Raw genomic sequence first — 12,881 nt, 5'->3', positions numbered from 1 at the left:
CCCTTCTGTATCTCTGGATAGGGGGAGATAAGAGCAGGCAGCTGGAGAAGAAGGAAGTTAAGAGATTGGCTTAATCGGGGTTAGCAGCAGACTATGGCCTGTGGGCCAAATGTGGCCCATGTTTATTTTTGTAAAGCCCATTAATTAAGAATTGTCTTTATATTTTCTAATGGCTGAAAGAAAAATCTAAGCAATAGTATTATATGCCACATGGAAATTATATGAAATTAAAATTTCAATGTCTAAATAAAGGTTTATTGGAACACAGCCATGCTCATTCATTTGCATATTCCCTGTGGCTTCTGTGGTGCTACAGCAGCAGAGTTGAATAGTTGGACTGTGACTCCATGGCCCACAAAGCCTGAAATATTTGCTGTCTAGCCCTTTACAGAAAAAGTTTGCTGAACCCTGGGCTAAGTGGACAATAGAGACAAGAGGTGATGCAGAAGATGACAAACAGCAGGCATTTACTGAGCTCTGCTAGGCACTGTGTTAAGCAATTCTTATGCATCATATCATTTCGTTCTTATAACAATACTTATGAAGCAGGCATGTAATTATGCCCATTTTTCTGATGGGAAAAATGAGGTTTATAACTTGCCCAGGGTCATAAGAGCTCACTGGTCGTAGGGCCAGGATCTGAATTGAGGTCCAGTGCCTTGTGGTGCTAGGTGGGTCAAATTAGGAGAGGTTTAGGGTCCTTGACATGTGTTGGGAGATGGCTAGGAGGACAGGGTGGTAGCCAGCTGATGGGAGACAAGGCTGCCTTACAGTGCATTGAAAACTCAGAAGGGGTGGTTAGATTTTGAAATGTTTATATGGCTCGTTTAATGGAAAGAAGAAAAGCGGGCAGGGAGAAAAAAGTCCTTGTCACAGCAGATACCTCTGGGCTTAACTCATGTTCTCCCCCTAGCCTAGCACCAGCGGCCACAGACAAACTGCTCATCTGCTCTCTCCCCAAGGTCTGCCAAATAGCCTGGCTGCTAATGAGGAGAGGTCCGTCCAAGTCCCCATCTGGACTGAAAAAGCAAATGAGAGTTAGTAGGGACGGACAACAGAGTGTTCTGTTGCCTTTTTGTCTGTAAAATAAGAATGTCAAGGAACAATTGTTTCTTCATTCCTGTGAATGTGAGCCTTGTGTCTGCAAAGGTCAGCGCCTGTGAGCACATCATGGTTTAGAGTGGGTTCCTATGGTAATCAGGCCATCGTGACTGAGGGCATTTTGTGTCAGACAACAGGGTGCTGGGTTTTCATCTCTTCTGCAGTACATGCTTGCTTCCTGCAATGTAACCATTTCTGTTTCCTGTTTGCTTCTTGCCTTCATCCTTTCTGCACCACACGTAGGTCTGGAGTCTGAGAATTCCTCAGCGGGTACAGTTTCCCTTGGATTCTCTCTGTTCCTGCCTTCCACCAGGGACTCTTAAATTAGAAGGAAGCCAGGGGATGTTCCCGCTGAGTGAGGGGTTTCTTTTTTTTTTCCTTCCTTTCTCTCAGATGAGTGGAGGCTCTCTTCCAAGGCTGATGCCAATGGAAATGCCCAGCCCTCTTCGCTCGCTGCCAAGGGCTACAGAAGTGTGCATCCCAGTCTTCCTTCTGACAAGTCGCAGGTAGGCACGTGCCCAGGGTGGGGTCGGGGCTGGGAGTCGTACTGGTTGGAGTCATTTAGCTTACACATGGACTTCCTGCTTACCCAGTTGGTAATGGACCAGGTTCTGAGTCGTGCTTGTGGCCGACTCTGGAGAAGCTCTGCAAGGACCAGAGTCAGTGAACAGCTGGGGACCAAGGGAGCGCAGGCATAGGACGAGGTTGGTGTGGACCAGGATGTTAGAAATATAAGCCACACAGTGTGTTCTAGGTTTGAAATGTATGTGGAACTGTTCTGACAGAATCCACTTAGCCTAGAATAACTAGGGGGAAAGGTGTGAGCCTGTTTGCTAAAAACTCTTTAGAGTATAATGTTCAAGAGAAGAGTACACACTTGTGTTTATTCTACTAATTTGTGAGAATTGAGCTTTAAGAATTCCAACTCCATCCTTACGATTCAGATCAGGTGCTGTAGCCAAACCCTAGTCCAACCACCCAGGAGCAAGCAGACAGAAGGCAGAGGGCACTGCTGTGGAGCTTAGCCCTCCGAGCTCTGCCCTGCTGAAGAAAATTCCTGAAGTTGTGCAACTTGGAGTAGGGATAATTCTACTTAAGTCTTTCCTCCAGGTTGTTTTCCTGATCTTTCTTTCTTCCTCTCACTGTTGTTACCTTGCTGTTTTGATAAAGGGACACACCCTGTTTTAATTCAGGCCATCTGTGAAGAGTGTTTTCACACAGAGGAGTACCATCCGTGGAATGGAGCAGTCCTTTCTCTTAAAGGAAGCTGTGCTGCTCAGACACCATGACAGAAATGCATTCCTGGGTGGTGCACTTCACCTATGCCTGCCTTCTATGAAGGTGCTCCCAGAACTCAGGAGGAGCCGGGTATTCCGTGTGCCTTCCTGGTTCCCACCCGCTTTCTGATGATCCTTGGCTCCTGAGGACATAAAATTGCCCTGGTCCCTGAAATGAAGCTGAGCCAGAGATGACATCTTCCTTCCTCTCTGCAGACCCCCGTCTCCCCGGGCTTGGAGGCGGCCTCTGGATCTTCTGCCTTGCATGCTGAGCAGCACCACTGAGCCTTTCCCCCCACCGTAGCTTGCTTCCCTTGGGTACAGCCATGTGCGTACAGGGCCCCCGGTAAGAACCAGGAGCTGCAAATGCTCCTGGCCTCCTGAAGTCCTCATTAGACATGGGAACCTGGGAGGTCAGTTGTCCAATAAACGACTTGCTATAGTTTTTCCATTTGTAAGACCTTTCCTGATGGATAAGTGTGCTCTTACAGCAGACATGCTTCCTTCTCAGCTGTCTCAAGAATGAGTACAGTTGGCTTTTTCCCCGTTTGGAACTAGCGTGGATTAATCCAAGGCAGGTATAGAAGTGTATCTTCTGCTATCAGTGACTGTGCCAGAGGGTAATGCCCTGATTCCTTTTGGCTTCTTAAATAGCTCTTCTAAAGAGATAATTTTAAAAGTATGTGAAGGAAATAAAAATTCCTTTTAAATGCATTTCTTTACCACATCTTTATTAAGCATTTGTTGTATTCAGACCACTGTGTTCAACATGGCCTTCAAAGAGTTCATCAGGGTAAGCCTTATAATAAGGTGGACATCCTCTAATATTGCATATGAATAGTCTATTTTCTCATCTGTCACTATGCAAGAATTTTCTTTTTACTGGGATATCTTGAAGGGAACCTAATAAATTGCTGACCTGAGGTTTTATTCTGTATATTCAATGTAAAATTGGCCATCCAATTTGCAAGGACCATACATTACCTATTGGATTTGTTTTCTGAATGAAAAAAGTGGCTTCTTGTTCATATAGCCATTGCCAGAGCTGTAAGTATACACTGGCTTGGATGAAGCCAAGGTGGGCCAGGCTGATGGCTGCCCTGGCTTGGTTTCTGATGAAGACAGCTCAGACCCCTGCAGGCCTGCATCTCCCCAGAAGGACCCAGTTGGGTCCAGGGGACTTACTGGCCAGAGCAGATCCTGTCTGCTGATGCTCCCATAGGCTGCCTTTCCTTCTGACAGCATCATCATGGTGGACTGCAAGGGAAGTGGTAGTTTCTGGAACTCTACAAATTAGGAATATATCAGATTCTTCAACAACCCTATTTTCCACTGCCTCACCTCCTAATAAAGATAAGTGGAATTTCATTAGGAGCCCAGTAGGGAGGAATGCAAACTACATATGTAGTTCCTGCAATGTGTACAGTAAATCAGAAAGCAGTTCCTTCTGTGTAAAGTGACTGTGCCTGTCCCCCTCCTTCTTTGGGGCTGCATGAAGCCTCAGGACAAGAATGCCTTTGGCTCTGAGTGCATTGTCAACACTCAGGGAAGCAAGCGTCTTCTCTACAGGGTCAAAGCCCTGGGAAGGCTTGTGGCTGATGTAATACAGCCCTGGCACCATATGTGCCACAGCCAAATTAAGTTCAAAGAACTCATTGAAACTGATTTCTATCCTTGGACAAGAAGGAATCACATGTGGGACATTTGAGCTCAAAGTAAGTCTGAGCCTAACTCAAAATTGACAACTATTACCAACTTAACTGGCAGTCTCTTTGGTGCATGCTAGTTCAAGTGTTTTGTTTGTAGAGAGCATTGTTTAGTCTGTACATAGTCCACCCTCGTGACTGCATCTAACCTTAATTACCTCTCACAGACCCCACCTACAACCATCACTTGGGGTTAGGGGTTCAACATATGAATTTTAGGGGACACATATTCTGTCCCCAACACTAGGAAAATAAACTTACCTCATCCTGTTGAGCCACAGGTTTTGACACATGGCTCTCATTGAAATGAGGATCATTCTGGAGATTAACCCCATTTCTTGATTCTCTGTCCCACTGAGATCCAAGGAGGAGCTAGGAGCTGTGTTTGAGGGAGAGGAATGAGATGAGAACTACAGCTCTGTAGCTCTGAGCCTGGAACTGTGACTGAAGTCCGCAGCCTGGCGCTGATCACCCCACTCTAGGATTGTCTGTGCCTGCTGGCAGGCTGGATGGGAATGGGCAAGGGGCTGGAATTTAATAAACCAGCCACAGTCCAATCCCAAAGGCCGATCAAGTCCTCCATTGCCTGGACACTTTGTGTTCTGTGAGCATCAAAAATGGTAGACTAATGCTTTTAATCTCACTCCTGTCTTCCTTCTAATAATTAGTTCCATCAAATTGTTTTCTCTGAATGAAGAGCACGCATGGATTCTAAGTCCTTAGCCTTCTCTTCTTGGTGAGTTTTAATTTGTTTTGCTTCTGGAACTGAGTGCTAAATCTCAGTGATTCAGTTAAGACATCCCCCTCTTGTGATCACAGATAATGATGACCCTTCTGCTTCTCCATTTCCTAAGGGAAAAAATGAAAGACTCAAGAGTTTCAGTAAACTTTTAAAGCTAAAGGCACAAAGAGAGAGGTCTTTGAGGAAAGGAGATGCAAGAAGATGGGGGGCTTCAGGGCCTCTTCTGCTCGTATTCAGCCCTTGAGCAGCCCCCTTCTTCAGTCAGGAAGTCTAAAGGACGCAGGTCACCAGGGATTAGTATCAAACTGACTTAGCCCTTGGCCTCTCCTGGGCTGAGTTCAGCTTCCCTGAGATGGAAGAGAGTGAGGCCTGCCTATCCTGGTGAGTATGATTTAGTCCTTGGCTTTACCCAGAAGAGAAATGGGACAGTGAGGAGTCTAAGCTGAGGATTTGCTTAAAAATATGTCAAGAATTGTTTTTTCTTCACATCATGTTATGCTGCTATTTCTAATGGTCGTCCTTCTTTCCGTTTCCCCTCTTTCTCTTTTCTCCATTTTAATACTGTGTTTTGAAAACACTGCAGAAGGTTCTCTCTCCCCCACACCCTCCTCTCCCTAAAGAGAACCGCTTTGCATGGCAGCCCCCCACCACCCACAGTACCAACAAGGACTCCCTCTACATGAGCTCACCAAAGCCTTACGTCCTGCCTGGCACCCCCAGCCAGCAGAACCCCTCACCACCCTGGCGCGTTTCTGTCTCCCTGGCAGCCAGATCAGCTCCCAAAGGTGCAGTGCATCCTGGGTCCTTGCCTCCAGGTTCCATGCACACCAGTGCTTCATCCCAACCCCAGCGCCACTGTGTAGCCAGCAGGACAGTTCCTAGTGAGAATGTGAGCTCTAACCCACGTCATGAGGCAGTTGGGAATAAGAAGGTCAGCAGCTTATACGTACCTTGTTTATCCAATAACATTTGCCGGGTGGCATTGGAAAACGCCTCTTGCGCTGCACGTGGCCCAGCCAAAGGCGTTCCCTCAGAAGCTGCGGGCACGCGAGCACCAGCTCCTAGCATTGCCTCCCGCACAGCTGGCACAGGAAAGCCACCTTCTGCTCCTCCTCCTGACCCTCCCAAGCTATTCTCTGACACCCGAAAAGATGCCGTTTACCGTGGCGAGAGTCCTTCCCTGGGGACTCGGCCTTCGTTCTCAGGCGCAGTGAGACCACCTGTGCTAGGCCCCCAGGTTACCTCTGATCCCGAAAACCGGAGGAGAAAAGAGCCTTACCTTTTGCAGCCGTGTTATCCAGCCAAGGCAAGGAATTAGGAATGTTTGTGTGTCTCTACACCGTCTCTTTTGAAACTTGTGCGAGCAGCTCCTTTGTCTTCTGGGCTGCCCTACCTTCCCTTTCCTTGTTAATACTGCCGCAGTTTGAATCCCGAATTTTCCTCTCTAAACATCTCAGCACAGTCCTCTCTGTGTCTCTCTCTTGTCCGTACATATGTAAGTATGCTGGAGGGTGGAATCCACCGATGAGTGATATGGTGAAATGCAGTGTTTATGTTGTATCCCAAGGTGCCAAAGAAACTGTGTTTACTCTCAAGCTTTAGGCTCTGCAAGCGGTTTGGGGGTTAAACACAGCCTGCCTGCCTGTTCTGTTGTTCTTTCTCTCCCTCTGAAGTGTTAAAAGGATTCAAAAATAGATGGATGGAAAGTAAACTTGGATGGGGTTCCTTCCCTCTGTGTCATAGAGTGTCAGGAGGCCAACTGGCCAGCACTGACTGTCATGTACTCTGAGGAAAGGGCACCGATTAAATATTTCTCAGAGTACATCACTGCATGTCCACTCTCAACTGTTTAAATATGGAATTCCTTCTTCCCTGCTGTACCCCTTTATGTAACGACCCCCTTATTTCCTACAGGATGCTACTTCCTCCGGCCCAGCCCAGCCCGAGGTAATAGTTGTCCCTCTCTACCTGGTTAATACCGACAGAGGGCAAGAAGGCACTGCCAGACCTCCAGCATCTCTGGGGCTGCTTGGCCCCCCAGTCCCGGCGCCCGCCTCTGCCAGCTCACCTCTGACCTTCCCGACTCTAGATGATTTCATTCCCCCTCATCTGCAGAGGCGGTCCCACCACGGCCAGCCAGCCAGTGCTCCTGGCCCCCGTCCCCCCGTTAGCCAGACACCTCCATCCTTCTCACCACCGCCTCTGCTGGTCCCTCCAGGACCGGAGGGCCTCCGCAGAGTCTCAGAGCCTGACCTCACGGGAGCTGTTCCAAGTACCGTAAGCTTGCCGGAATCCCCTCCTCACAGCTTTCCTGAACGTCTGCTTCTGGCAGTAAAAAACCCCTTTCTCACTGAAGTACTAAGTTCTGAGGGAAGTGTTGGCTGCCACTGTGCTTGCGTGGCAACGGGAACCGTGTTTGCTTTCACTGGAGTGCATGCCTCCCGTGTGTGTCCCGGGGTCTCAAGTCCCTGTTCCTCTCTGTCCTATTTGGAATGTACATCTTTGTTAAATAACTTTGTTTTCCCACAAAGAAAACCTCTGTGGCCTTTCCTTTAGCTAGATATCCTCTTCCCAGGCCAAGCAGATAAAACGTTGAGAGCTGAGGAAGGCTGAAGAATTTATGTGGAAAAGCCAACAGTATTTTCTCCACCTGGTAGCAAGTGAGATTCTAGGGGACAAAAAGAGTCACTCTTTGTTGACTTAGCATGTAAACACACTTTTTTATATGCATCAATGGCAGAGACTGGGTCCGACACAAGAGAATGAGAGAGTTGAGTTTAAGTGAACAAATGGGTATAAAGACCTTGTGCAAATGGTAGGACTGTTTCCTCAAAAGGCAGAAAATTTCTGATGCCCCTAAGTATTGGCTCTTGGGGCATTTGTGGCACAAGAGTGCCCCAGTGGTCATTGAAGCTCAAGGGCCCTGACTGCTGAGGTCCCACCTTGTGAGGCATGAGGCCCTGTCACAGGTGGGAAGCTCAAGGGCTTAGGAGAAAAAGTTGAGTCAAAGTATTCGGGCTGATCTCTCCCCAGGAGCCCTGGGAATCCAGAGACTCTCTAAGAACCTCGCTGTGAGTTGTGAAGTGGGGATGCATGAGTCTGCTCACAGGGCTGTGGGGTACGGTGGGACTAAGTATTTAGAAGTTCCTGTTACCGTGCTTGGCACAGAGAGGCCCGCATAAATATTACCTATGTTGCTGAGAACTTGCCCTAGCAAAGAGGGGCGGGAAGTCCCTCAGTAATAAGTAACTGGCTAATAGTTGAGCAGTGAGTTCCTACCATGTTCTAGGCATGCTGCTAGGTTCTGGGGGTATGACCTTGCTCCTGAAGGGGTTTTTGGTAGCATATCAACCAGTTCTCAAGTGTAGTGTACATGGGAGCCTTACAGGAGGGAGGTGTGATTAGCTCTGGGTTATGCTAGAGTTTCTGAGTGAGTGGGTCTGGGGCACGGCCTAGGGCTCGGACTTGATGACACACATCTGTGGGGGATTCTGGTGCTGAGGGTCCTTGGGCCACATTTTGAGATACAGTAATCTAGCGGGTCATGCAGTTGGCTGATGGAACTAATAGTGTACTGACGTCCCTTGTGTAAAGAGGAATGCTTACAAAACTGGCTCAGATGGCTCATTCAGCGGAAGCTGGTCCTGCAGAAAGCAGGAAGGAAACTTTTTTTGGTTTGTAAGAATTTACAGTCAGATACTGGGCACAGCAAAGCTGGGAATGGCTGCAGGTTGGGCTGAGACCTCTTCTCACATCTCTTGATGCAGCACAAGGCAGTTAAGCTGGGAGCCAGCCATGCAGGGCCCCGGGGCTTAGGTATCCTTCTAGCTTTGCTGGAGGAAAGTGCTAGTTGGTTCCTTGATACATGCTCCTCACCCCAGCTCAACTTACAGGTGAATTTAGCAGCTGCTCTTGTTTTGAGAGTGTTTGGCCCAGAATGTTGCCCTAGAGTAGCATCTAGAGTCTTGTTTTTAGTGTATTAGTACCATTGTGAGTGTTTTGGGTATGTACCCTATAATTTATCACTTGTGTAGACCTAGATTTTCACACTGAGTTTGTCTCAGGTGTGCAGGGACAGATCAGTGAGAGCAGGGTCCTCATTTCTTAAGCCTGGCCGCTCAGCCTGGTATACGCTTCCGGGGAGGGCTTCAGCTAGCCTGATAACTTCTGGTTTGGCCTGAGGTAAAAGAGGGGAAAGGAAACTGCTTGGGTTCCTGCACTGAATGAGTTACCAGGAGCAAGAGCCCCCCTGGATGGTGGCCAAGCCGAAGGCTGATATCTACTCCATCTGCAGCTATTTGAGAGCAAGAGGGAAGAAGAAAGTCATGTTGATTGATCCAGGTTCTTTTAATTGATCACCATTTATGTGTTCTAGAAATAAGACTGCGCCACAGAGTAAAGTTTGTACATACTTAATGCTCATGTGATCCTTAGGCATTTGTACTTTAAAGAATCCGTATGCTTGGTTTTTTGTTTGTTTCTTGGGTGCATTTTGGCAGAGTTGTCCCTGGTATGTCACGTATTTTTATTACATCACTTTGGAAGTAAATTAGGAAAGTGCAATTGTTTTCCACTTACTGTGAAAAAATTGAGATGAGGCACTTTTGTACAAGATCATGTTGTACTTCTCGAGTCTTTGGAAAAAGTTTTATTCACTAAACTGAGAGACTGCTTATAACTTTAAGCTGTAATATTAGGGTACTTTCAGAAGATTTGGACTGACCAAGCCAGTGTGTTTTAGGAAGCCTTGCAGTGTCTCAGGAGCTGTCCTGGATCCTGACACCCACATCCTCTCTTTTGATGGGTAGGTGTTCTCGTGCTACAAAAGCAGTTCAGAAACATCTTTGCTGGTAGCAGTTCCTGTCATTCATGTGGCATTTATTGAGCACCTGCTGTCTTCAGGGCACGATGCTAGCTGCAGGAAGAAAGGAGAGGCAGGCATGGCCCTTGTCCTAAAGGCCTTTACAGAGTAGTTGATCTCTGATGGAACATACTAATTGCTTTGAGCCACACTTTTATCTGGAGAGTAACTGTCAAAGTCTTGTTCTTCAAACACTTTAAGAATGACATTCTGGCTTTAGGGTCTATAAATTCCAAAACAGAAACTTTTCAATATTAAAATTGTGATAGAGGAAAGTCTACATATCCTTACTGCATTTTGTGTTCTTATTTTTATGTCTTTAAAAAGACTGGCATTATTCCATCCCATAGGTTATGTTAGTAGTAATAATTTTATTGGTATTTCTGGCAGAGACCTCAGGTTTTTAAAATCAGGATTTCCACAAGTTATTCCTTCAGAGATCCCTATCAATACTGGAGTGAAAAAGTCTCAGAGTAGGACTGGATACGTGAGGTGGCTCAGTGGTGTGGATAAGAGTGGCTTTCTAAGCACCAACTAGTACTTAGCTCTTCCCCATTCTTATATCAGTGACTTCCTGTCCTCATCTTGTCTCATGTTTCTTTAAGCAAGTGTACTAAACTTTCCTGGTTCTTCTCAATTAAACTAGCTCTCATTCTCGGATCACATTTGGAATTGCATGAGTTCTGCATGTTATTCTTCTTTGATTGGAATTTGCTTTTTCAGTAACTGGATTGATCCACAGTAATTACCAGGTAAAATAATGAATGACGTTGCTGAGACTGTCAGTAACACTTGACCTTGCCTTTCTCCCCTTACTAATACCAGCAAAGAGCCTAAGTATTCCAGATTAAGCTTCTAACTGGAATTAATGATATGTCTCATTAATTGCATTTCTTTTTATAATTAAGGTCTTTGTGAAATTTTAAATTTCTTCTTTTTAAAAAACATTAAGTCTAAGCTTCAAGTATTTGAAGTTAGTTACAGTGTTTGTTTTCTTTCCAGGATTCAGGTCCTCTGCTAAGTGAAGTTTCTTCCTCACATGTTAGAACTGATTCCCAAACCTTTGCACCAGTTAGCAAGCCGTCATCTGCCTACCCCTCTACGACAATTGTCAACCCTACTATTGTGCTCTTGCAACACAATCGAGGTAAGCAAGCCTCACATGAAACACTCTCCCCACCCCCCACCTCCCTGCCCAAGCTCACTGGAATCAGCATAGCTACTCTGTGACATTCGGGGCAAGAACTCTGCCATCCCACAGAAGTTTTTTCAAATACCCCATCCTTCCCTAAGGCCATCTGCCTCAGTTTAGTTACTCCTACAACCCACAGAGTAGATCACAGCAGGCAGGCAGAGGTCCCGATGTGGGATGACAGGTGTCTGTTCCACGTGTTGGATGATGACAGCGCATGTTCCACAAAAAAGCACTGAAAAGAAAGGAAAAAGTCTGTGCCCCCTAATTCCTCTTCATGAGAATTCTAATCAGAGCTTTTCTTGGAAAATCTAGGTACAGTAATAACTCTTTTAAGTGGTGTCCTACATCCTACATCATTTAGTTCTTTGACATTATAAATTTTCTAGAAAGCAAAATTTCAGGAAAGCAGTGGACGGAAACCTTTCTAATCTATATAACATGTGTTTTTATACCTCTAAAACGAAGGCTATTGAACTTGTTCATAGTGAGTCACTAGCCTGCATTCTCTCCAGCAGTTACTGCCCTCGGCTCTCATTCAGGGCACCCTCTGGGGACATGAGGTTCATGTGGCCATTTGCCCCTTGCACAGCATGGCCCCGTACAGCTCTGCTGAGGGTGTTCATGTTTGTTCTCTAGAGTTTCTCTTAATGCTTCTCCTGATTGGTTCTTCCCTGTCACTGAAGGGGCTTGTTAGGTGAAGCAGAAGTGCTCTGAGGTAATAATTGTATTTGTTGACCCCTCTGCCTTAAAATTACAGAAGATAACTCCAAATCCTAAATTTTCCTTTTTGGAATTCAGTAGAGGAATAAACTTACCTTTCTCAAAAGCCCTTTGCAGTGTGAAGTGTAAGGTTTTCAAGCTGTTTCTAGTGTAGAAAGGCCTTTTTAGTCTGAATTTCAAAGAATAATAGAGGTTTAATTATTTTATATAGAGCTCAAAGCTTGGTACCAAATCCTTCCTTTTCTTGACCACGTGCTCACCTATTTAATAGCTTTCCTCCCTTCCCCACCCATCTCTCTCTGCATTAACTTGGGTGAGAATGGGACTAGAATCTATTTTTTATTGTTTTCCATATTAGATAGAGTTTCTTTTTCCTGCTTCAGACTTGAAAAGAGGTGAATGAAACATTTTCTCTCACTTAAAATCTTCACACTCAAATCTTAGTTATTTCAGTAATGTTACTTTTTCTGCTGTGTTTGGCCCCCACATTAATTTTCAGGCACGAGTCTGTGTTTTTTCAAGGTGAAAGGTGTCCCATCTCCCATCCACCCCCTGGCCCCCGCCCCCATCCCCGCCCCCTGTCAGTAGGGCCATACCCCTTCCTGGCTGGGGCTTTCTCTGCCCAGAAAGTGACTGTCCTGTGGGACAAAGTGAGATTTGGGTTCTCTATGAACTTCTTGATGACTCATCTTTTGAAAAAAATCCAGTCAAACAGAAGCAAGTTAGTTCCCAGAAAGAAAGGCAGTTTCTCTAAAAATGGGATTTATTCCCAAGGCAATTTGAGTTTTGGCAAATGCCAAGTGTGGCGGCAGCTGCTTCCAGGTCCCTCTGGTGACACCTAGTGAGAGACGTCTCTGAGCATAGAAAGGCCTGTTGTTCCCTTTCGCTTTTCCCCTGAACAAGGGGGTTCTTCTTCTTTGCCCAAATGCCTTTGCTCCTTGCCTCTCTCTTTTGTCCAAGTCCCGCCCTTGGGTTTAAGAACCAGCAATATGCAGCCTGAATCAGACATCCTTCAGAAAAGGGTACAAGTGTAAGCACTTTAAAAGTAGCTTCTCATCAAGAGCAAACCACGGGCTCCCTAACAAGGTGGGGCAGAAAGAGTCTAGGAGAATGGAAGGGCCCCATTGGCCCAGCCCTGAACTACTGATTTTCAGTGCGTTTAGGTCATGTGTTTTTGGATTTGCTTTGGAATTTACACAGCCTGGCAGCTCTGCTCTGCCTCATAGGCAGTACCCATAAAAACAATTTCTTAACTATTGCAAAGTCTCCTGAGAGAATG

At 46.2% G+C, this 12,881-nt stretch overlaps 1 protein-coding gene and 1 long non-coding RNA gene across 51 annotated transcripts in view; one reads left to right on the top strand and one right to left on the bottom strand.

Annotated features, from left to right (window-relative positions):
• Nucleotides 1-6,733, bottom strand: part of LOC130684616 (uncharacterized) — a 78,953-nt gene extending 72,220 nt beyond the window's left edge. Inside the window, exon 1 of the long non-coding RNA XR_008998964.1 lies at nucleotides 6,106-6,733. This is a non-coding gene — a long non-coding RNA (uncharacterized LOC130684616). The remainder of the gene's footprint in view (nucleotides 1-6,105) is intronic.
• Nucleotides 1-12,881, top strand: part of SORBS1 (sorbin and SH3 domain containing 1) — a 233,980-nt gene that overhangs the window by 135,765 nt on the left and 85,334 nt on the right. For 23 of the 50 annotated variants that reach the window (XM_057506116.1, XM_057506117.1, XM_057506129.1 and 20 more), the window contains 4 exons: nucleotides 1,495-1,607; nucleotides 5,410-6,132; nucleotides 6,741-7,103; nucleotides 10,690-10,834. In XM_057506116.1, coding sequence (XP_057362099.1) covers nucleotides 1,495-1,607; nucleotides 5,410-6,132; nucleotides 6,741-7,103; nucleotides 10,690-10,834 — 1,344 coding nt within the window. Of the gene's footprint in view, nucleotides 1-874; nucleotides 1,372-1,494; nucleotides 1,608-5,409; nucleotides 6,133-6,740; nucleotides 7,104-10,689; nucleotides 10,835-12,881 lie in introns of those variants that run through there. The other 27 variants (XM_057506159.1, XM_057506141.1, XM_057506157.1 and 24 more) reach the window with 8 other exon arrangements.

Source organism: Manis pentadactyla, chromosome 8 (assembly GCF_030020395.1).
Source record: "Manis pentadactyla isolate mManPen7 chromosome 8, mManPen7.hap1, whole genome shotgun sequence".
Taxonomy (NCBI): domain Eukaryota; kingdom Metazoa; phylum Chordata; class Mammalia; order Pholidota; family Manidae; genus Manis; species Manis pentadactyla.
This window is presented reverse-complemented; position numbering and strand designations above follow the sequence as displayed.